Source organism: Diabrotica undecimpunctata, chromosome 1, assembly GCF_040954645.1.
Source record: "Diabrotica undecimpunctata isolate CICGRU chromosome 1, icDiaUnde3, whole genome shotgun sequence".
In the NCBI taxonomy this organism is placed as follows: domain Eukaryota; kingdom Metazoa; phylum Arthropoda; class Insecta; order Coleoptera; family Chrysomelidae; genus Diabrotica; species Diabrotica undecimpunctata.
Window position 1 is genome coordinate 142,746,168 of NC_092803.1, and position 25,295 is coordinate 142,771,462.

Genomic DNA, 25,295 nt, shown 5'->3' on the forward strand with positions numbered 1-25,295 from the left:
CTTACTTTTTTAATCGTAGAAGACACAAATTTTGAGTAAGAATTTGAATTTTGATTTTGAACAAGTAGAAATCTTCAGATTTTTACTTTTTGCGTTAAAGATTTTAATTTTCGCGATATTTTTGTATGTTTTAACAATTTCTATTTAACTTTAACAATTTTACAATAGAGGACGCTAGCTACATTTGGTTGTATTAAGTTAATTAAAAAAAATATTTTTCGCCTGAACTATGGGTAAAGTAATAAAAAATAAAAAGCCGTTAAATTCTACAAAAAAGTTAGTCTTATTTGATTCATATAATTCAATCGGTTTTCGAGTTATTTGCTTCTAAACAGTCTAGTGAATTTTAATGTTAAAATAAAAGATGTTATCTTTAACTATATAACAATAACAAATTTAGAAAACAAAAATAAAAACTTTAAAGTAAATATTCAAAATGCCCACTATTTACTTTTTTGAACACAATTGTGATCAGGTTTCGCAAAGATCTCTTAATATCAAATAAATCTTATATTTACGAATTTAGCCTAATTTAATTTTTCGTTTTTCTTTTTCAAATAGGTTTATGTCATTTTCAATGCATATATGATTTTAACCGTGGTTTAACGTACATTTTTTCAAGTAGGTTTATGTCAATTTTAGACAGTTTGTGTATCAATAAAACTTGCCATTACTCTTATTTGATAATAAGTAGAATAAGTGTTAAATTATTTAATAAGAAAAATAATGATTTCTCAAATAATGCCAATGCATAACCATTTTTCCAACAAGATGCGCCGTATGATTTGTGTTTTTGTACAACCAAATTACAGTGGAACCGCTGCGGCTCTAAGATATTTTCAATTAAATCCAATTCAAAGAAAACCCAACTACATACTGTTTCGAAATCTCTATAACTACCTACGAATAGGAGTCTTTACGTCCTAATAGTCAAAATGCTGTTACAAAAACTATTACTCTTCGTGTTATCCGTGTTAACGGATAAAGTTGGTTAGTTATTTTTATGTGTTAAGAACTGTATGAGACGAACAGAAAATTGATGGTTAAAACGTGGTTTTGTAATATGTTGATCATACATTACTCAACTTTTAACTGGAGAAGAAAAGGTCCTATCTGTTATAAAGCAACACTAGGTACATGAGAAATATAAAAAAGATAACTTATAAGTTCATGAGCTAAGGTGGGTAGATAAAGTTAATGGACTATTAGTGTATATTGACAAGATATGTAAGAACTGCAAAAGTAGAATGTTTGTAGGTGGCTCTGTTAAATTTAAGTAAAAAAGAAAATGTGAAGATTAGTCGTGTCGGAAAAAAGCATGGAAAACATTAGGTATAGGGGTCAGACCTGAAGTTTAGGTTAAATAGAAAGAAGTTGGGAAAGATAGAGAGTTTGATGTATTGATAATTTTAACCTATAACTTTTAACGGGTTTTTACCCAGATATTTAGTAGCTGAAAAATATGTACACCTAGTAAGTATTAACCACATTTTGTATTAATCTTGGTCAAAATATAAATTTCACGTTCTTTTTAACTAAAGTGGTTATATACTTTTAAAGACACGTTTTGTCTTTATGATGTAGATCGATTGGGTTTTTTAATTATATACCTTTTATAAAGGATTTTAATAATTTTTTTGTGATACATGGTATACAGCCAGCTACAGGAACTTAGCTTCCTTGTAAAAAATTCGTTAAACTTCCCGAGCTCGAATCAGTATCAATGCGGTGGTAAAGATTTAGGAGACGTTCGTTGTACTTTCCAAGTTTGAATTTGTATCAGCCCAAGTGTCTGATGAGGCTGGGATAGACCTAAATAACACTTTATTGATGCCGATTCGAGCACGGAAAGTTTAACGAATTTGTCCTCCTATGCCATATATTTATCCATTTAATTCAACAAAGCGATAGCAGCTTTTGTTAGAAGATTTAATGGTTTATGGTCGGTATGGACCTTACGTGAGATGGAGTGAGAAACATCTGTTTAAAAAGAGAGAGGTATATTAGGTCCGCCCTTTAAATCATCGAACATGCATGAGTGGATATAATAAAAAAATGGAAGTTCAACGTTGCCAAACTAATTGGTTTTATTTGACCTGTTGTTTTTAGCATTTGAACAATGTTCTAAGATAATCAAATTTGGGCGAAATGGATTTAAATGGCAGCTTACTGTTTTTTATTATGCCACAATTTCACTTTACAATAAGTGTAATACAACATTTTGATTTCCACTTTGGAAATCGTTTTATATAAATAGAATTAATAATGATTCGTATTTTAAGTACGATTTCCAAATTAAAAATCTAAACATCAAAATAAGCTTATTTTAAAGTCATATTGTGCCTTATTTACAATAAAAATAATAAACTGCATAAAACGCCACAATAAAAATACTTCATATAAAATTATTTGGCAACGTCTCATGTCGCGTAGTCAAAGCACCGAATCAAAGTAGGGACACAGATAACGAACGAGTAGAGGTACGTTGACGTTATTATCGTTAAGAGCGTAGGTGCAAAATTTCGGGCCGATGCTTTTTAAATGCATTCTTTTTTTTTCGATTCCTGAGAAAACTAATAAATATTTTTGAAAAATTTAAACGCAGAATGAAAGAATACATTATTACCGAGGGCCAAAAGTTTCTGAAAACTTCTATAATGTTTATTTTAATAAGTTACAGGGGTGAAAAAAAGAGAAAATTTAGTGTGATTTTGAATTTTAAATATCTCATTCAAATAAACTTTTTGTTTATTCTAAGGGACTTTCGGCCCTCGGTAATAATGCAATCTTTCATTCTGCGTTTAAATTTTTCAAAAATATTTGTTAGTTTTCTCAAGATTCGAAAAAAATTAAATTGGCCCGAAATTTTGCGCTTACGCTCTTAACGCAACTAAACTGATTTTCGTAAACAATAACTATGATTGTTTAACAGTAGTTTCAAGTAAAAGAGTACCTACATAAAGAAACATAATGGCTATTATCGTTTATGTGTATATTTATTGAAGTGAAAGAAACTAATGAAGGCTATATTTATTATAACTTGAAAAATAAACTAAACAATACAAATAGTAAATCGTACTTACATTTACATTACACGTTATTATTAAATCCCGAATCATCTAAATTAACATTTAAAAACATAAGTTCTTCTACTTTACTTCTTGTTAACCGTGTTCTTCTTTTATTTAAAGTTAAACCAGATTTTGAACATGTGTTCATATTTACAATACTTTATGAATATAGTGGTTAAGTTAGGATATACATGGCGATGGTTTTTCCACCATTGTAATGGAGTCTCGATACAGGTGTACGTTTAGATGAATCATGTCTAATTAATTAATCAAAAATACACCATGGACTTAAGTTATCTTTATCGGTTTCCTTTTCTTGTACTGGTTGATTTTCAATAGTACAATCTTCTTTTTCTTTTTTTATAGAAGTAACCAGCTTTTTAACTCTTTCTTTTGTTTTTTTTACCTGCATTTTTATCAGAAAATCTCTGCACTTTAAATCGTGAATCCATAAATGTACATAATGACAATGTGCCACTCTGTTCTATCCCTCTAAATCTTTTTTGCTAAACCCGATATTAGTAATTGTACTACGGCGGATACTATGGATGTAAGGTCACCGTTTGCTAAAATTTTATTGCAAGATTCTTGCAGGCAGCGTACCATAACAATCACTGAACTACCCTTCAAGTATTTTTGGCCACTCATTGTACTTGTTATTTCTTTAAAAGGTCGTAAAATTTGGGAAAGTTGAGAACAAATAATACAGTCTTCATTATTTAGATTTGGTCTAAGTCTAAGTATGTATTAATTAATACAAATGTGGAACGGATTGCCTCTTCTAACTCGGTTATTCTTTTTAACATGTAGTAGGTGAAGTTCTACCTAGTTTCCATGTCTTCTATTGGCCGTTTGGGAACTTTGTTATGTTGTAATTGATACTTTAAAAGCCTTTCTAAAGATAAGGTACTTTTTTTAAATGTATTTTTTTAGAAACTAAAATTTGAAATTAGTGAAATAATTTCACTAATTTTAAAAGCGATGTTTTCTGAATTATGGTTTCCAGAAAAATGGCAGCAGCCTAATAAAACCCTTTTAAATTCTAAATTTTAGGTTAAATATTGTCCTGTTAATGCCATGTAACTCTCAGTTACTCCATATATGTCCAGAGGTCAGCAGTAATACAGATATGTTCTACTTCTTTAACAACTTGTGATCTAATAATTTGCTCAGTTTTGATATAACATTCCTGAAGTAATGAACCTGACGTAATGAACAAGTTTTTCTTGTTGGCGGTTTATATCCAGGAATCCACCCTGCAAACTTTTTAAAAGCTCGTTCTTCAACTATGGAAAACGGATAAAACGAATCTTTGCATAGGTTAAGTAAATTCATATCTATTTGTTTCTTTTGTTCTAAACTAAAATTTTTATTAATTCAAGTATCCATCACCTTTTGACGCTTGGGTGGCGGTGGCAGTATGTTAGTACTTGTAGTAGAAGTAGTCGAAACGGACAGAAATGGGTCAGGAGAAGTTTCAATCATTGCAATATTCAGATAGTGGACCATAAAAGCTGCATCTTTTACAAATGCGCATTTTGTGAAAATAAAATTATTATTCTTATACTAGGTCTATAATTTTGACTAAGAAAAAGAATTCTTAATTGAATATTTACAATAAATAAATCCTTTGACGAACTATCAATAAAGATTTGAAATCGAAAATGCAGATCAATCGTAAATCGAAACTCATTCATTAATCAGAATACCTAGTTATAAAAAACAAAAGAAAGAGTTAAGAAGCTGGTTACTTCTATAAAGAAAAAGGAAAAGAAGATTGTACTATTGAAAATCAACCAGTACAAGAAAAAGAAAATGATAAAGATGACTTAAGTCGATGGTGTATTTTTGATGAATTAATTGGACATGACTCATCTAAACATACACCTGTATCGAGAGATACAAAAGAAGTCGACATGTATTTGTTTCATGATATGTTACCCACAAAAAATTTCGAAAGGAGATTGGAACTGTCCGTAGTGGAAAAACCATCGCCATGTATAAAACCATCGCCATGTATATCCTAACTTAACCACTATATTCATAAAATATTGTAATATTGTAACAAAATCTGTTCCTTGTGAACACATGTTTAAAATCTGGTTTAATTTTAAATAAAAGAAGAACACGGCTAACAAGAAAACTGGAAAAACTTATGTTTTTAAATGTCAATTTAGACGATTCACGATTTAATAGTGTGTAATGTAAATGTAAGTATTATTTGTATTGTTTAATTTATTTTTTAAGTTATAATAAATATATCCTCCGTTAGTTTCTTTCACTTCAATACTTATACACATAAACGGTAATAGCCAATATGTTTGTTTGTGTACTCGCTTATTTGAAACTACTTGTAAACAATCAACTAGTTACAGTTTACGAAAAACGGTTCCGATAAAAATGTCAACGACCCACCTCTAGTTTCTTAGCTATATTAGGATCGAAACCAGAGATATTTAAAATATCTCTGATCGAAACTAATCGTCTCACTAATGGTCAATACGCGTCAATGAGAAATAGGGAGGGGAGACCAAGGGGAAATATGATTGTTATCTTTGTCGATTCGCTGAGAATATGATTTTATATCTATGTTAGATAGCCTGTTAAATTTTACCATACCGACCATAAACTTTTACCTACACTGTATATATTATATATATATATATATATATATATATATATATATATATATATATATATATATATATGTATATCAAGTTATTATATTGATATTTGAGTCCAACGGTATTATATTATATTACATTTCAGGTTACATCTAAACTGGTTGCAGTAACAATTTACAGAAAGGAATTATTAGAACTAGTGGAGATCCGAAAACTATACTGGCCAAGAAACAAATACGGACAAGATTTGATAAAACACGAAAAGAAAGTTCTTTCTGTAGTCGTAAAATTATATATAGTTTTCTCCATATTTACTCTGTTTACAAATATACTAGTAGATTCGAAACCATTTTTAGTGCACCAGCTACCATCCATGAGCTGGATTCCACCAATCAAACATGGATTTCTGATCGTTGCGTTGTTGCAATGTGAAAGCCAAACATTTTTGTGTACGCTTCTATACGGATACGATTTTATTTTTATGCTTACTGCAATAGAGTTAACAATGCAGTTTAAAATACTTAATCAGGCTTTTAGAAACATGAAAACGAAACATGATATGTTAGAATGTGTGAATTATCATCGCTTGCTTTTGGGGTAAGTATGAAATTTTTTTTAAAAGGCATGAAAGCTTTTTACCGATGTATGATAACATTTAAACGTAATAAACTATTTTCCAATGATACGTTACCAAAGTGTAAGTACATCCCTTTACACTATCACCAACTTGTATGGACAAATATCTGATAAGGATTTACAGTTGTAGTAGTATACCAATACAACAGGTTATTTCAATTTCTCCTTCATACAACGTGCACATGAAAACTGGACATTTAGCTGGCGATCATAGTTTTCTCCAAGCAAAGATAAGAACTACTAGATATTTTGAAACGAAGAATAAAATACATAACACCAGGTTTTAACGCAAATATAAAAAAATATAGGAATTATGACCAGATAATGCTGATATAAACAAAAAAAAATTGAAAATTTAAACATCTTACTAACTGATGAATAAGTAAAAGCAAGAAAATAAATAGCATTCAAATAAAAAACAAAGAAGAGTTTCATACTCAAAAATAGTAAATAAAATAAGTCTCCTATGGAACAAGTAGAAAGATAAACCTAAGGAAGAGATCGGAGAAGATAAAAATAAAATTGCTTAAACTACATTTGGACAATTACTAGCGTTATATTCATTTATGTTGCAATTTCAGCTTAGATAGTTTTTCATGTGAAAGAAAAATGCGGAAAGGTGTATTTTAAAAATTAACTATGATTAAGGTATGGTTTTAGATTTGTGATGATGATAGTTATGATTCAAAAAAATGTCTTGAGAGTTTGGATTATACGTGGCAGTTTTGGAAAATTGATTGTTGAGAATAATTTAATACGTAGTTGAATAAGCTATTGTCCTAGGATGTAATGATAATAAAATGGGCTTAAGTTTTTACTTTAATTTTTCCATTAGATTTTTGTAATACATTTCCACATTTGGTGGTCGATAGATCTGATAGATAGTCGGTTATTTGTAATCCTGGATAACAATATATTATTAAACAGGTTGATTAAGGACATTAACTTCTTTTATGTTCTTTTAGCAATCTATATTTGTAGATTTTATTGCTACAACTTAATGTTTGGTTGGAACTGACTTTTGTTCTCGTGTAATTTGTAATTACAATTTTGTTATTTTTAATGGATGACATAGTTGTGACGTACTGGCCATTATTATTGATTTTTAATACATAGTGTAATCATCTTTAAGAGTTCCGTCCTCCTCTTGGTATTGTGAATAATCTTTATAAATATACTCCTCTTCTTTTAGATTAGTAGACAAAATGAAACAACCATATTCCATGGTGTTTTTCTTTGAATTTCTGCAATCTACAGTGGAAATATCAATGCAATTGATACTGGTAACCCAACAGTAAGTAAAAGTTTGGTTGATAATTTCGTATTCCTACAAAACAGTACCGAAATTAAAATATATTTATAAGTTGATCAGACATCCTGGTGGGCCAAACAACAATCTTTTCATAGTAACTGTTTTAATAGATGAACACATAGCAATCATACAGCAAAAAGTTGAAACTGTAAAAGGAATGTTCTAAAACATCACTTCTTATCGTGAAATTTGTAATAACAAAGGCCACTATGACTTAACGTTGGACAAACATTAAATAGATAACTTATAGTTGAGGCGTCTGAGAACTTATTTATGCGTAAGGGAGTTCCAGCTGCATCACATTTTCATCTCATTCAGCAAAATGAGCAGGCTGAGACAAGGTCAGTCATTATTAAATTCGTGCCTGTCAATATTTTCTATATATATATATAATAACGGATTTATTACGGCTGTCGCCGCTTCTCCGCCCCCAATTTACATCTTTTTCTGTCATATGCAGTTGCCTCTTCTAAGTCTCTTGTCGCCATTGCTTCATCAATATCGTTGCGCCAACTTCTCCGTGGTCGTCCTCTCTTTCTTCTTTCAGGAGGAATCCATTCCAGTACTCTTCTAGGCCATCTGTACTCTGGCATTCTTTTAACATGTCCGAACCAGATTAATTGTTTTCTTTCTATGTCATCATTGATATTTCTCTCCATTTTCATTTCGTTTCTTATTTGTTCATTTCTAACTCTCTTCAGTTTCGATCCATCGCAGCTTCGTCTCAGATAATCCATTTCTGTCGTCATAAGTTTGTTTCTATTAGCTTTGGTGACGTCCCATACTTCCGAACCGTAAAGTGTAATACTTTGGACTATACTACCGTAAATGTGTTTTTTGGTTTCTCGTCGAATTGTTTTTTGCCAGAGAAGAGAGTTCAAGGCACGGGTCGCTGCTCTGCCCTTGTTTATTCTTTCCCTGATTTCATCTGCGTTATTTCCCTTCTTGTTGAAAATGACCCCCAAATATTTGCAGGATTGCACGCCTTTGATTTTGTCGTCTTCCAAGACTAGGTCACATATTTCATCTGTTCCCACTGAGAGATATTCACATTTTGTTATATTCATGTTTAGACCTGCCACCTCATTTTGTTCTTGTAGTTTTCTTACCATATAGCTAAGATCGTAGCTGTCTTCGGCAATTACTACCTGGTCATCCGCAAAGAAAAGTGTATTTAGCTTGTTTTCTTCCACCGTTATTCCCATGTTTCTACATTTTTTTACCCATTTCACTAAGGATCTGTCCAAATAGATTTTAAATAAGGTGGGTGACAGACAGCAGCCTTGTCTTAGTCCTTTTGTTGTTTGAAAAGGAGAGGTGATTTCTTGTCCCATTTTAATTCTTGCAAAGTTTTGTTCGTAATATTTTTGAGTGGCGTTAATAAGGATTGGGTTTATTTTCAAGTTGCCCATTTCTATCCATAGTTGGGAGATCGGTACACTGTCATATGCTTTTTCCAAATCTATTAAAGCTATATGAGTTTCTCTATTTCTCTGCACTCGTTTTTCCATTGCAATTTTTAATGTGAAGATATTATCCATAGTGGAGCGTCCGGCCCTAAATCCCGCTTGTTCTTCGGTTTGTTAGTCTTTAATATCATTTTCTATCAGGTTTCGTAGTACTTTTGAGTATAGTCGGCCTATAGTAGCAATTACTGCGATCCCTCTATAGTTTTTAGGATCCATCTTTGTGCCTTTCTTGTGTATTGGAGAGATATACGATTGTCTCCATTCTTCTGGACCTTCTTCTCCATTTAAGCATCTTTCGAATAATTTTCGGATCATCTCAAACAGTTTTGATGATCCATACCTAATCAACTCTGGATGTATTCCGCCTGGGCCTGGAGATTTTTTTAATTTCATTACCTTAACTGCTTCATTCACTTCTTCTATTGATATTTCGATTCTTCCTTCTACTTCCACTTGTTCATTTGTCTGTTTAAACCTTTCTCTTCTCTCTGTTAATAAGTTCTCAAAATGCTCTACCCATGTGTTCTCTGGTATTCTATTTATTATGACTTGGTTTTTTGTCGTTCTCATCGTTTTTATAGTTCTCCAGGCTTCAGAGCTCTTTGTCCCTCCTATATGGTTGTCTAGGTAATGGCATTTTTGTTCCCATGTACTATTTTTCTTTTTAACCACTTTTCGCTTGACTTCTTTATTCAAGTTTTTATATTGTTGTTTTGTATGTTCCTCTCCCTGTTGTAATAACTGTAGATATACTTCCTTCTTTCTTTTTATCTTTTCTTCCACTTCTTTATCCCACCAATATGGTTTATCTACTCTTCGTACCTGTGGCCCTAAGGCTTCTAGCGCTGCGTCTTTCATGCAGTTTTTTATATGTTCGTATTCATCCGTCGTTGATCTGTGTGATTCCTGTAGTTTTTGTGTTAGTCTCCAGGAGTAAAGTAACTGTGTGCTCTCGTTATCTAGATTATCTAAGGTGTACGTAGTTCTCTCTATTTTTTCTCTGTGTTCTTTGTTGATGTCTGTGTGGTTCCTGTCTACGAATGGTGTATATATTTTTCCTATTATCAGGCAGTGGTCCGAGCCGCACTCTGCTCCTCTATTCACCTTTACGTCCTGTACTCTTAACTTAGTTTGTTGTCTTGTTATGAAATAATCTATTATCGATTTTAGACCTCTTGTGTGCTGATACCAGGTGTATTTATGTATGTTCTTGTGGGCGAAAAAACCATTCAAAATCTTTAACTCATATTGTTGGCATATATTTATGAGTCTTTCTCCGTTGTTGTTAACAGTTTCTTCTTCATGCATGCCTACCACTTTACTTTGAACTTGTTTTCCTACTCTGGCATTCAGGTCTCCTCCGCATGTAATCTCATGGCTGTTAGGAATTTCGTTCAGGATTTTTCTAAAGTCTTCTTCAAAAGCTTCCTTTTCTTGCACTGAGTAGTCATCATTTACGGCATATACCCCCAGAATTGTTATTTGTGTTCCTCTTAGGAGAACCGTCACTTTAATAAAACGTTCGTTGTATGCTTCCCAAGATTTAATATATTTTTCAAATTTCTTGTATCATATCTTCAATATTTTCCAAAGATATTGAAAAATAATAAATATGTATAATAAATATATATTTATTATTTTTCAATATCTTCAATATTTTCTATACACTAGACAATAACTATAGTCAATATACAACTTTCATTTCTTTATAATTGTAGATTTGTTGACAACCCTTTGCCACAAACTACATAAATATCACCACGCATTTTATTTCTATGGAGTTTATTTGAATTCATAAGTAGCATGTTATTGTAATTTCAAGTTTTTGTCTGTTATCAGATATTCTTAGGTATATAAAAAGAATAAAAAAGAAAATCAAAGAATAACAAAAGAATTTACAACAATATTCAGAGACTAATAGGAACCAAAATAAGAGAGGCCAAAAAAAAAATTGATTAAAGTCACAGTGTGAAGAGATAGAGCTGTTGGAACAAAAACACGATACGTTTAATATGCATAAAAAGGTTAAACAAGCAGTCTTCAGAAATCCAATACAGTTAGCAAACTGCAAGATCAACAGGGAAACATCATCACAGATAAAAATCAAGAAATTTGCATTTGAGCCAAATACATACAAGAACTCTTTAGTGATAATAGATCCAAACGACCTCTATCGAAGAAAACAAAATCCGCATCCTGCATTGATTTCCAGACCATCAGTAATGAGCCTTATTTTAAAGTTATTTCTAAAAATCTCACAGCAAAGGATATAGACTATGCAAAGAACGAATTAGCCGCACGCAGTTTAGTTTTCGAAATGCAGTGGGTACGAGAGAGGCTCCCTTTAGCATACAAGTGCTATTACAACGATATGGATACCTGAATCGTGATATATATGCATGCTTAATTGATTACCATAAGAAGTTCGATAAAGTAAAGCACAAGCTAAGGAAGATATTAACAAATATGGGAATAAACACCCGTGGTCTAAAAATTATCCGATTATATCAAAATCAAACATGGGGTATAACAGGGTTGCATAACATTACCCCTGCTGTTTAACATATACTCTTTCAAGAAGCAGGAGAGAATGTTGAAACTGGAATTTGAATTAACGGAGAACGTAGCAACATTAGATACGCGGATGACATGATGATATTCGCTAGCAGTTCTAAAGCTCTCTGGGAGTTAATAAATAGAATCACAGAAGTATGTCAACAAATAGAAAGAGTGAAAACATACACCTACATTGGTGCAAACGTCACTGAAAATTGGGGCCATTCCCTAGAAATCAAATGTAGGATAGAGAAAGCAAGACCTACATTTCAAAAATTGGCTAAGTTATTTAAATGATTTGAAAGTCATGATTTATTAATACCCATAAAAATACGATACTACGGTTACTACGATATTAAATCTTTCCTATACTCTTGTACGGAGTTGAGTCATGGACTCCCAGAAGCTACCTGCAAGAAAATTAAGGCTCTCGAAGTGTGGTTTTTTGGTCGAATCCTGAAAATATCTTATACTGACCACGTTATACTAATCAGAACGTTTTATTCAGAATACAAAAAAGAGATCATGAGGAACAGCGAAAGATATAGATTGCTGCAACTAATTTTACAGAAATAGTAGAAGGAAAGTGAGGACCAGAAAGGCTAAGGATTTCCTGGCTGAAAACTCGATATACGTGGTTCAACATAACAACCACAAATCTTTTCAGATAAGCATGTGCAAAGTACAGTTTGCCATGATAGTCACCAACATCCAAAATGGATAGGTACTACAAGAAGAAGAAGAAAACAATATAAAATTTTAAATCCAGAGAATGGAAAGACCCATCTACATATTTTCCCATCTTAAGTGACAACTTACCACAGATGTTATCTACTTTGATGACTATGAAAGCAAAGCATTTAATAGTTACTTTTTTTATGCACTTTATGATAGTCGATATGTGCTAAATAAATCTCTCAGAAAAGAATTTCATAGCTTAGAAGTATGTAAGGCAGTCTATGCCCCAGAAGCAGAAACAAAATCTCAGCCTCTGTATTTGAAACACATTTACTTGTAGTGAAAATTACATTTTATACTTGCTTTTTTCGTTTTAATTTTCAAAATAAATATTGTTAAAATGATCTCTTACTGTTTATGAGTGACGGAGATTTACACTGTTTATTATTTACAAATGTTCCTCTGGGAATACCCTCAAAATAGTAAAAACCAGACTAGAGAAGGACGATACATTGAACAAAACTGAATGTACCAGATATATTGCAGCTAATAAAATTATTAACTGACATTAAACATCTAGTTTCAATTAGATTTTGATAAACAAGATTTTGGGTTAACCATGGCTCTTCATTATCTCTATTCTTAGCAGATATATTCATGTAAAACTTTGAAACCGATATTATGTACAAAAAGGACAAAAACCCACAGTATGGTAGAGATATGTAGATGATGGCTTCCCCATATGGCTTAATAGACTAAAAGCCTTAAATAAATTTTTGATGAACACCAACTACAAAGTAAAATCAATAAAATTATAATGGAAAAGGAAAACGACAGCTCACTAAAATTTTTGGATATGGTAATAACAAAGAAATATATAGAATAAGTAATTACACCTTACACAAAAACAACTCACAGAAAAAGATATTGAAATATCTTTTTTTTGATTTGAAAGATTTGAAATCACAACATAAACATTAAAAAGTGAATTATCAAATCACTTTAATACATGCTCGAATGAAAATGCTCTTTGTGGAGAAAAAACAACGCATTAACATTAAGTTTAATTAAAAATGATTCTCTACTGTTATTTTCAAATAAGTAATTCCATAAGATCGAAGAAAGAACACAACAAAATATAAGAAAATAGAAGAAACTAAAAAATAACAACATATGTAAAGGTTTATAAGAAAATTTTAAAAGACTAAGAAATAAATACAATATTACAACAACATTTCAAACATACTGAGATTATTTTATTCAAAGCCAACCCCAACAACCCAAAGTAAAAATCAAAGAACTATATGTATAAAATAACTTTTAAACGCAACAACTTTTCCAGTCAAATCTGAAACTGACTCACAGAGCCCAATGGAAAGATGCAGTAATAGTTACAAAAGAAACAGATAAAACAGTAAAAAGAGGAAAATCAAGAAAGCAGCCCATATCCCACTAAATCATCAAATTGTGTTGAAAACACATCATTAGAATACAGCAAGTTCTGGATACCAATACTGAGAGAAAAAGTTACCAGTAGGAATATACTAACACTAACAAGATAACAGCAGGCGATAGGCACAGCATCTATAATCCACTATAACATAAAGATCATAATTTGATATCAATTAGAGGGTTATATGGTTATTAGGTATGGTAGATCGGAGTCGAGCCCATGTATGAGCCCTTCAGAGACTTAGACTTCCTAAGACGGGTCAATTATATCACCTCTATCATACGTACTAGGCCCATACGGATATAGTTTTAGGCGTTTCTGAGACTCAGGCTGCTTTAGGCTCCCATACCATTCCGAGCGTCTGGGAAGGGCGTAGGATTTAGGCCAATGCCGGGCACTTCCAGAGGACATGTGAGAAGATTTCCTCCTATTCATTATAAAGATGGTACCGTGGGCCATCCGCCAATCCAAAAGAAGAAGGTACCGCCTGAGTCTGTGGTGGCTGGTAAGCATATTGACCACCAGAGAGCATCTTCTACGGTCTAGAAGGAGTTGGGCTATAAGACTTTTGGATGTCCCCACTATGTGGAATCTAGCCTATCTTATATCTCAACAATGGGCTTAGGAGTCCTAGAACCTTTGCAGAAGAAGCTTATTGAGACTACCCCGACCAGTACTTAAGGACAATCCAATCACAGGTTCGGGTCCCACAGGCAAAGTGGATGAGCCCTGTCTTGCCAGGGTGCCGGCCAGTTCGTTTGCTTTCACGCCTGTGTGTCCCAGTACCCATACCAAGTTAACCCTATTGGTCAGTGCAATATCAGTAAGTCATCTTTTGTACTCAAGAACCAGCTTAGAACTAACTTTGGGCGCTTCTAAAGCCCTTAGTGCTGCTTGATTGTCAGAGCTGATAGAGATGGTCCTGCCTGAATAAGACCTATCTATTATATCCTGAGCACATACCAGGATCGCAAAGATCTCGGCCTAAAAGACAGATGCATGGGAGCAGAGAGCCTGGCCAGATTCAAATCCGATTCTTCTACCACATACTTCAGCTTTCAATCACATTTCGAAAAGTTTCTTGATCTAGTTGTTTTCCGATTCTTTCAGGAGAACTTCCTCAACATGTTTCATAGGGGCTAACGATTCTTCAAGGGCTTCTCGAGTATATCCCAAATGTGTCCAATGGGATTTAAATCTGAACCCCTCGCGGGCGACTCTATAACCTGAATATTGTGGGTAGTCAAATAATTTTGCACTATCCTGGCCACATGCAGTCTCGAATTATCTCGCTGAAGGATAAATTCTAGGTTCATATTTTTAGCCAATGGGGCAACATGTGGTTCAACAACTTCGTTAATGTGCCGCTCTGCTGTCATGGCATTAGAATTAACCTTAAGTGAGTGCTTCCGGTACCATTCCTAAACGAGCCCAAGGTTCATCTGGGCGACCTCATGCACCGTTTCCGGGAAGAACCCCTCAACCAGTTTAACTACGTCATCAGCGTAGGCTTGCACATATATACCTTGTTTGAACATTCGCTAAAGAAGGCCGTCAACCACCAGACACCACAGCAGAAGGGACAAAACTCCTCCCTGAGGGTAACCACGAGATGCCGACATCCGAACGCAACAACCGTTTCGATGCGTAGCTATATGCCGCTGAGAATGGAATTACTGGATCCACCTGATCAATCTAGCACCCGCTCCACCCTATATACAAAGTGATGCATGGGCATTTCACATAAAATTCCAGCCTGGTAGGCGTATTGACGTGCATGCAAAGGACTATCTATAATTGCTCCATCATGTATAAACCGGTTCACCAGTCTCTCTAGAGCCTTTCGAAGAAAGGATGAGAGACTGATTAGTCGGAACGATTTAGCGAGGTTAAAATCAGCTCTACCCGGTTTATGAATAAATACGATCCTAGACCTCCTGCAGGGTCAAGGAATATACCCTATCGCAAGACAGGCCCTAAATATCTTGACCAGTGTAGGGGCAACAAGGTCCAGACCCTGTTGAAGTAGAGCCGATATAATGTTGTTCTTACTGAAGACTTAAAGCGGGCGAAACCTTTAACAGCCCAGCACACTTTCGTTTACGATACTTCCTCCTTCGCTATCCGAAATTAACCCATTTGCATAAGCCTACTCGTAGTGAGGCTATCCCTGCCCTCCGCAGAGTAAGTCCTTAGGGGCCTCTCGTCAGTGGAAGATAGCCTTCCACTGAGAAAATAGCCTTCCACTGGGAAGATGAACCTGACCCTCTCCCGGAGTCGGATCTTTGGAGAGGGCATGATGGATCTGAGCTGCAGCGGACATGTGCTTCACGCTGTCCTAGTAGGCTCTCTCAATTGGAGAATATAACAATACCTTTCAGAATTTTCTGCCCCACCAGTGCAAACATGGCTGATGCCTATAAGACCGAGGCCAAATAAGTCAACTGTCAAATTTGTAATCTCACCTACCTTTAATCATAAACATTTATAGGTTAAAGATCATTTTCACAATTTTTATTTCAGTTTTTTCCTTAGAGTAGGGAATTCTACTCGTCAAAGGAGTGACCGCAACTATAACAACAGTGAAGCCGAGTGAGCACCAAACACGTGTACCAGTGGCGTATCACCTAGGCCAATAAAAACAATAAAAAACTACATAATTAAATTCCAAAAAATAGTAATCATAATTTTAGTTTAATTTTCTATTTTTATTAATTTTTCATAACATTATGCAAGACGTACCCAAAAGATTTAAAAAAATGACAGTTTTTTAATTTGTCGATCTTTTATACATAGGTCGAAATAAACCAGGATTAGGGATTAGGGGATGTGATAGAAGCAAACAACTTTTTGAATTATCGATATATTGTCTACTAAACAGTATTCATTTGTTATATTTATTTCGAATAAAATTATCAAATTCATTTTGTTTTTTTGGTATAAAATGTAATCTTATATATAAATATTTATCCATTACTGCTTCAATTAAAAAATATATATGATTTGAAGCACGGCCTAAAATATGTTCTTGTAGATTGCAAAAATATTGTTCAAATTGAACGCAGTTGAGCATGATTTTATTTTTTAGAATAGAGATAAAATTGGGGTTTCCTAAATTTTGCTCGTTTATTCTTAAAAAATGTTCCGATGTTTTGCAAATTGCAATCACATCTTTGGACGGATATGTTAATCCTCCTTGATTTTTTTGTAATTAATGAGGTTAAATAATTTAATTTGCTTCCAGACAATCTACACAATCTACACATTTTATTGTGCTTTGCAATTTTCAGGCTTCAAAACCTGCTATGTAAGTAATTATTTGAATGGAACACTTACTAATTACAGTCGAATTCATTATGTAGTCATGTTCGCTCCAAATAGTTTCTAAAGATTGTTCATAAAATGTTTCTAATAATCGAGCTTCAGGTGAACAAATATTCAACTCAAGTTTTTTAAATCGACATAAACCACTTAAAATAGGAATATCGTCCAATGGAACACAATTTCCTAAACCACCAGATCGAATTTCACTACGCACTAACAACCTTTTATAAGCAGCAGTGAATTGTCTGGCAGTAGAAATATTATTCCATCACCCTTTTGATCTTATACTAAAAAAAAAGTTCAACGTGATCTTGACTAACTTTGTACAAAGGAAGGTAATGTAATAATTTTTTCTGAACAACAATGTCGTACAATCCAAGAGCACTTTTTAAAGAGACGATAACTCCCAAAAATCCAGTTTTTTTCCCGAATCGGTTACTAACTGTCCATTGTCAAATTTAAGATGTGAGAAGTACGTAATAGCCTCTTGTACAAACTTTTTTGTTTGTTCTATATTACTATCACATAATGCTTTCTTAAAATGTTTTGCTCTTACTGAACGACTGTTTAAAATATCAAAAACATTATTTGTAATTTGTATAAATTTTATAGTAGCTTCACAACCGGAAAATTCCTTTAACTTTAATTCATTTAAACAAGAAGAAAGATTTCATTTTCGTAGTTGCAATAATATATTTTATAAATCCCATTATAAATTAATTTAATCATACACCACTGGTAAAATGGTGCTTCTTTATGCTGTTTTTAAGTTTACATGTGAATTTTTCGAAATTTATAACTAAAACATGTAATTTTAGTTATGTAATTAGGTACATTAAGGTGTTGTTTTTTAAATAAATAACAGTTTAAAAGGCAATATGTAAAAATAAAGGAGTATTTAGTGTATTTTCATCTACGCACTCATAACAAAAATATTTATTTACATGCGAAATGTAACTTCCACTTCATTCTTTCTGTTGTTGCTTTTACAACCGTAAGCCGAACACATAACCATTTTAAAGAGTTAAAAAAATTGCTACTTTTCACTCAGAAATCGCACAAAAATAATTAACAAAACGAGTTGTGTCAATCCGAAAATGAGCACCAAACGAATGGCGGACAGGGTAAAATCGGCTTCACTTTCGCTTGAAGGCTAGATGGCGCGTTACCTCTCCTTTGACAAGTAGAATTCCCTACTCTAAGGTTTTTTCTAAACGATTTCGAGATTGGACATCTAAATGTCAAAAGAAAATAAACAATTGTGGTTTAATTCCATTCAAAAATTAATGTGCTAAACATGCCACAACAAAAGAGTTTTAGGACCAGAAATTGAATTCATAAACACTAGTTATGTCACTAAATGTCAAAAGAAAATAAACAATTGTGGTTTAATTCCATTCAAAAATTAATGTGCTAAACATGCCACAACAAAAGAGTTTTAGGACCAGAAATTGAATTCATAAACACTAGCATTTTATTGCGATTTTCACATTATTATTTATCGTCAGACATGCGCACTTGTGTATAAACTAAAATTTGTGGTTTGTGTAATAGCATTATATATTATTTCGGTACTGTTTATTGTATCGGATGCTTTATATTATAATACAATTTTTTCTTATCATAGAAAAGCAGACGCTTCTTTAAAAATAAAAGGATGTACGTACGCTACCATTTTATTGTCACAACTGGCAATCTTCTGTTTTCCTTCTGCAATGCTGCAAGATGAGGTATGTGTAATACACAATTTCTAATATAAAAATTAAGTAATTCAAATAAGATAGGATATTTAGTCGTGGAAGGCATAATAATTTTATTAAAAGTTGCAGCCCATTTAATTCGTGCATACACTTAGGGTGTATTTAGTTTCAACCTTTTTAGTAGAAAATCCATTTTGACATGGGATAAAATTCTACAAAATCAATTTTAACATAAAGGTCTTACCTAAAAGTTAATCGAAATGATTTGCTTTATCTTTGTTGCTCTGTTGAAATTAATAAATAACACAGATACAATGTTACAGATGATATAAAAACGAGGTAAAATTTATACTTTCAAATTTAACTGTGACGGTTTGATATTATTCTATTATTCGAAAATCAGGGACATTGGTAATTTCATGATCCACAGAAAAGTTAAATTTGACTATTACTTTAGGGGAATATGGGGATTAAAATTGGATTTAGGACATCTTAATAGCCAGGTATTTGATTCTTTTTAGTTCGAGCAACACCCATCACTCGGACCAGAGGATCTGTACCTGTATTAAGTTACTCTCCGGGCGTAATCATCTTAATAACACCCTTCGTGCATAAATCACTATTAAATAATTGTTTTTAATTAATTATGAAGCGCGTATGGCAATGTACAATGAAAATTTAAACCAACAAAAACTATATTTATAAATCCATTTGGGATAATTTTTAAATATTTTAACAAAAACTTCTTTTTGTAAAATGGTATACAATTTTTAAAAATTATCCTAATAGCACTATTTTAGCAACACTTTTTTTATTAATAATTCTTCCATAACTTTACATGTTTAAAAATGTCAATTTATAATGAATATGAATAACTAATCAAGAAGAAAGTGATTTTTACATTCATTTTTAACATTTTTTTTTTTTTTACTAAAGACACAGAAGTGTACTTACATTAAAATCTGGTCAGTAAGACCAATTATCAATTTGTTTCTAAATTAAATTACTAATGAAATCTTAAAATTAGGTGTCTACTCACTAGTATCTTTCCTATTATTTCTAATAACTAGCATTAAATTTAGCATGCATACTCGCATAACACTTTACTCTGCTTTTCACTCACTCATTATACCAGTTCAAAAGGCTTTGTTCTTTTGAGCCTTCTCTCTAGGTTCGTATTGTCGAGGAGCTGGATAGCCTCGACGTTTACATGATGATGGAGTCGTTGTTCATGGCTCCTTGCGAATTTCTTGATTATCTGATTGACGTCTTCCATCTTGAGGTCCCGGTGAAGGTTGTTGTTCCTAACGTACCAAGGCGCATCTACGATGTTCCTCAGCACTTTATTCTGGAATATCTGGATTACTTTGATGTTACTAGGCTTGGCACAGCCCCAGAGTTGGCAGCCATAAGTCCATACTGGTCTCAGTACTTGTTTATAGATTAGGAGTTTATTATTTATGGATAGAGAGGAATGTCTTCCCATTAACCAATACATTTTCTTGTAGCGGATGCCTAGTTCTTCTCTTTTCTTCTTCACGTGAGCTTTCCAGCGAAGTTTTGCATCAAGAGTGATCCCCAAGTACTTTGCTGATGTTGCAATAGGCACTTGGACATCATTTATTCTAATTGGAATATTATTAATTCTCTTATTGGTAAAATTTATATGGACTGATTTATTCTCATTCAGCTTAATTTTCCATTTTTTGGTCCATTCATGGATTTTATTTATTGAATTTTGTAGTTTTTCTGTAGCTTCTTCGACGGTGTCACTTACCGCTAAGACAGCAGTGTCATCTGCGAAGGTAGCTATGGTGTCGTCTTCTAGTTCAGGTATATCACACGTGTATATTAGGTATAGGACTGGACCCAATACACTCCCTTGTGGAACACCTGCTTCAATATCCTTGAGATCAGTGTATGCATCTTCTTGTTTAACTCTAAAATGTCTGTTCGCTAGATATGATTGTAATATATTTGAATATTGTTTAGGCATGAATGATTTAATTTAATTTAATTTAATTTTAACAATTTGATGCAAATTTTAGGCAGAGATATGTTCCAATGCAGTATATGAATCTGAATGGTATGATAAAGGTCAAAGTTTTAAGAAAGATACACTTTTTTTAATGCTTGAGTCACAAAAGAAAATTGCAATAGATGCACTGGGATTTTTTCAGGTTGGCCGAGAAGCATTTGTTACTGTAAGTATATAATTTATATTCAAAATTCAAAATACACGGAGACTAAATATATTATCACATTAATAGTAATATTCATTTCACGGATTTTGTCCAATAAGTGTAATCATACTCACACAGTAGAAAGGCAGATTCTTAAGAACACTTTAACCTTTAACCTCAGTAGCTAAGCAAGCTGGGTACTGGATTCTGGTCAATATTCGCACAGCCTCTGATCAGCTTTTGAACAGATCTAGAACAACTTTCAATAGTTCTGAATGGATCTTGGACAGCTTTGACTAAGTTTAAAACAGCTTTGAACAGGTTCTCATTATGTCTTACTAATTTAATATGACAAAAAGTAATTAAAGTAGTTAGACGAAAATTTTTTACGCATTATCTCGTGTGTTTAAATATTTTTCTTATGCAATTGCTAACGTCTTCCAATTTTTTTGGCAGTTTTCATTATCATTGCATACTGGGATGGGAAATATATTGGTCCGCTACGAAAGGTTGTTTTAACTTTGTTCGCTATAGTTGAGTGAGCTGTATCAGCTTCGTTTTTGTTATGACCTTTAATCGCAAATTTATGCATAATTATTTTTAGTATTACTGTAAATTGGACAAACTTCGAATTGGTCCTTTATAGTATATTGAAAAATAGCTCAGTATTGCCAGTAGCTAACTCATGGGACGTTTGCCTTCTTTCTTTATTTCAGATAATCCCTGTGAAGTTCGGCGATGGATATGCCGCTACCAATATACTCTCGTGAACTTTCAGAACTGCAATAATGACTTGGAATTCTTGAATTTATTTTATGCGAACTATTGCATTATTCCCGAGATCTTCATCCAACTTCCGATCGTTTTCATGCTTGCTTCTCATTTCTAAACAATCCCAAAGATCAGTCATAGGTGTTATTAAAAAAAAATTTGTAGACAGGAATTTTTCTTCTTTTTTCATTAACTTTATTAATAAGTATGCTTAATTGGTACTTTTTCCCTTTTACTATGCACTGATGTTTTAATATTTTGTAATAACTGCTTGTCTTCTATCTTTTATAAACTCCCTCTGTCGTTGCAAGTATTCCGTTCCCCAAAACATTAATGTTAATAAATATTAAATAAAAATCGAATTATCTGCCAATGATTCGGTTCTAAGATAATGAGAAAAGGTATAATTATTGTGATATAATTCAGTTTTACTTATATGATGCGTAATCTTCTATCTTAAAGTCTAAGAAGCAACTGGCGTATTGCATAATAGACTTCTGCTAAGCAAAATGGCGACTCCAACATTGTACAAACTGACCCAATGACATTTGAGGGATTATTGCATCCAAATTATTTGCCAATATGACATAAAAATTGGCAAACAAAATTATTGATACTAATATCTCAAAACTCAATTTTTTGCACTGTTGATTTTTTTTTATTGTTTTAGGTTTGTCGATCGGTGTATTCTATCTATACACTTCTGTTGTCTATAAATCATTAAGCACGTAAAAATTATTATTAGAATACAAAAAAAAGATACGCGCAAACACTGATTTAAATGTCTGACACTAAGTTAAAATTACAGTTATTTCTTATGTAATTAATAGTGAACTTAATAAAATAATGTATGTATTACTTAAATCTGTTTTATTTAGTTTTCTTTTCACAAATCGTAAAATGGATACAAACATAAATAATTTTGAAGAGACATCGTTATTAATATCTATATTTTTGATGCTATATAAAAAGGTAATACACCTGAAAAACTAACGACTGGTAAAGCTTTCCAAAAAAAAATAGTTAAAACATATTCACGAAACAATAATCAGTAAACTAGATGAAGAAATTAAATCAATTAAAGATTTTAGGTGAAGGAGTAAACATAAAAGTTAAAAAGAATCAATATACAAAAGAAAAATGTAGCAAAGTTTCGGTATTAAACAAACTCATAGAACAAAATATATTATAGGAATTAATAATATTTCTTTCCTTAATGTCAGAAATGGATATTTAGATCAAAAAAATCATTTAAGTAACACTGCCAAATGACCAAATAAAACAAACCGCAGATTAACGACATTAATACATGGCTAGACAATGGAATACAAGAAATACAAGATGGAGACAGTTAAGAATATGCTTATACAACTGACAAACACTGCAATCATCTAAAACAAACACTTAAGCACTTTTCCTAACCTTTTTTCAACAACTTCTCATTAGATTACACTTATAAACACTCAAGGATAAAAAATACTATTGCCGTTTGCGGATGACGTGGATACAATTGCACAATCCACCAGAGATGCAAAAAAAGTTTTCACCCTATTCGAAAACGGAGCCAAGGAAGTTGGTCTAAAGGTCAACGAGGACAAGACCAAGTACATGGTGCTTACGAAGAATCCAAGACCAAGGGTTAGACAAAACGTAACAATCAATGAATACAACTTTGAAGTCGTCAAAGAATTCAAGTACCTGGGAGCGATCATAACATCTGAAAATAAATATGAAAAGGATCAATGCAGGAAACAGGGCATATTACTCATTAATGACCGTACTTAAATCAAAAATACTCTCAATACCAGCAAAAATAAGAGTGTACAAGACAATAATTCGTCCCACAATAACATATAGAAGCGAGACATGGACTCTGAACCAGCGGGAAACGGCAAAATTACTGGTACTGGAAAGAAAGATACTGCGGACTATCTATGGGTCTTGCAGAGAAGAGACAACAGGAAAATGGAGAAGAAGACATAATGATGAACTCCAGACAGTATATGGAGATGAAAACATAGTACGCTACATTAAAGCAAACCGAATAAGACGGGCGGACCACGTACTAAGATCGAGTGACGAAAGACTCCTGAACGCCACATTCTGGTAAAGGCCCGATGACAAAAGGTCAGTTGGTCGCCCAGGAATGAGATGGAAGGACGCAGTAGCCAGTGATCTACGCAAAATGGGAATACAGCAATGGGAAATAGCTGCTCAGGACCGACAACAATGGAGGGACATAGTAAACGCGGCCAACACTCACATGGAGTTGTAGAGCCAGATGATGATGATATAATATTACTCTACCTTGGTTTGTACTAGTTACACCCTTTAATTATAATGTCAAGATATCAGACATGCTTAACTTATTTTGACACTTAATTCCCTCCAGATTATATTCTTGAAACCATCCTCCTTGAAACAATGAATTTTTAATTTATCTGTATTGTAGCCAACTGTGATTTGATTGATGTATTTACAATATTGAGTTACATAAATAAAAATAAAAGGCAATCAATTAGAAAAGGAGATTGTGACAATGAAATTTCATTTGAATAATTAATGTAGTAAACGGGTATGTATAAATAATTTACGTATTGTTTTCAGTTTAAAGAAATTTCCCTAATTTTACGCAATTATACCAGATTTATTTAATAGTCCTTAATATTTTCCTTACAAAATAAATTCCTTAAATACAACCAATGTTTACTGTATGACTGTATTTGTTCTTATTCCTTCTTCCAGTTTGGGTTTTTATTAAAAGAGTTTACAGTATGAATTTGGAAGATAAATTGTTAAACATATATTTAAAAATATTTTACGTTTGTGGATTGAAAAAAGAACAAACCATTGTTGATAAACTTATTTTTGGTTTTTCTCACTTATGTAATTTTTTAGTTGTCGGCATGGTCCTAACGTTACCATTTGTTATGAAAAGATCTCTAGAAAATATTACAGGATTTTTAGAATCTACGTCTTTAACTACACAGGTAAATTGTATTATAATTTTAATACTTTGATCAATTTAGACATAATTTTACTGAAAATTTGTTTGTGGCCGCTATCATAGTCTTAACATATAGTCCAGTCGTCAGAGAATTGACCCCTAAAAATCATACGAACAAGCTAAATTTTGCAGAGAATATTAATTTTGAGACCCCCAAAAAGATGCAAAAAAGTTTACCACTTTTACCCCTGAGCTTCCCCCTAAAACCCCCCTCGCAATGGGGTAAAAACGCAAAAAAATCGATTTACCAAGAATCTGTACACCGTAGAAGAAAATATTTCAAGTAAAAAATGTAGCTGAGATAATTTTAAACAAAAATGTTTTAAAGTCCGTCGATTTTGCATGTCGGTTACGCGCGCTAAATCAATCTTCAATAAAATTTGTATCAGTTCGACGGTAAAAATTCAATATCTTTTAATCCAAATGTCCCATCGACAAAACGTAGCGTGACTTTTGCCATTTTTTAAGATTCTCGTGAGATCAATAAAATTAATCACTTTCATTAGCAAGT

At 32.7% G+C, this 25,295-nt stretch overlaps 1 protein-coding gene across 1 annotated transcript; it reads left to right on the forward strand.

The window, feature by feature from the left end:
- The first annotated feature begins 6,200 nt into the window (after positions 1-6,200).
- LOC140435637 (uncharacterized) lies at positions 6,201-22,501 on the forward strand. The gene is made up of 5 exons (XM_072524371.1): positions 6,201-6,292; positions 7,524-7,625; positions 14,445-14,622; positions 20,872-21,027; positions 22,448-22,501. Exons 1-5 carry the CDS (start codon positions 6,201-6,203, stop codon positions 22,499-22,501), a joined length of 582 nt encoding a protein of 193 aa, XP_072380472.1.
- The last annotated feature ends 2,794 nt before the right edge of the window (positions 22,502-25,295 follow it).

What these genes read in the sequence shown, in the direction of transcription:
- LOC140435637 (XM_072524371.1), top strand. Translation starts at nt 6,201, where the DNA reads ATGCAGTTTAAAATACTTAATCAGGCTTTTAGAAACATGAAAACGAAA. An exon ending in TATCATCGCTTGCTTTTGGG is followed by an intron (nt 6,293 to 7,523) that starts GTAAGTATGAAA and finishes CTCTTCTTTTAG; the next exon opens with ATTAGTAGACAAAATGAAAC. An exon ending in TATTGGTCAGTGCAATATCA is followed by an intron (nt 14,623 to 20,871) that starts GTAAGTCATCTT and finishes TGCAAATTTTAG; the next exon opens with GCAGAGATATGTTCCAATGC.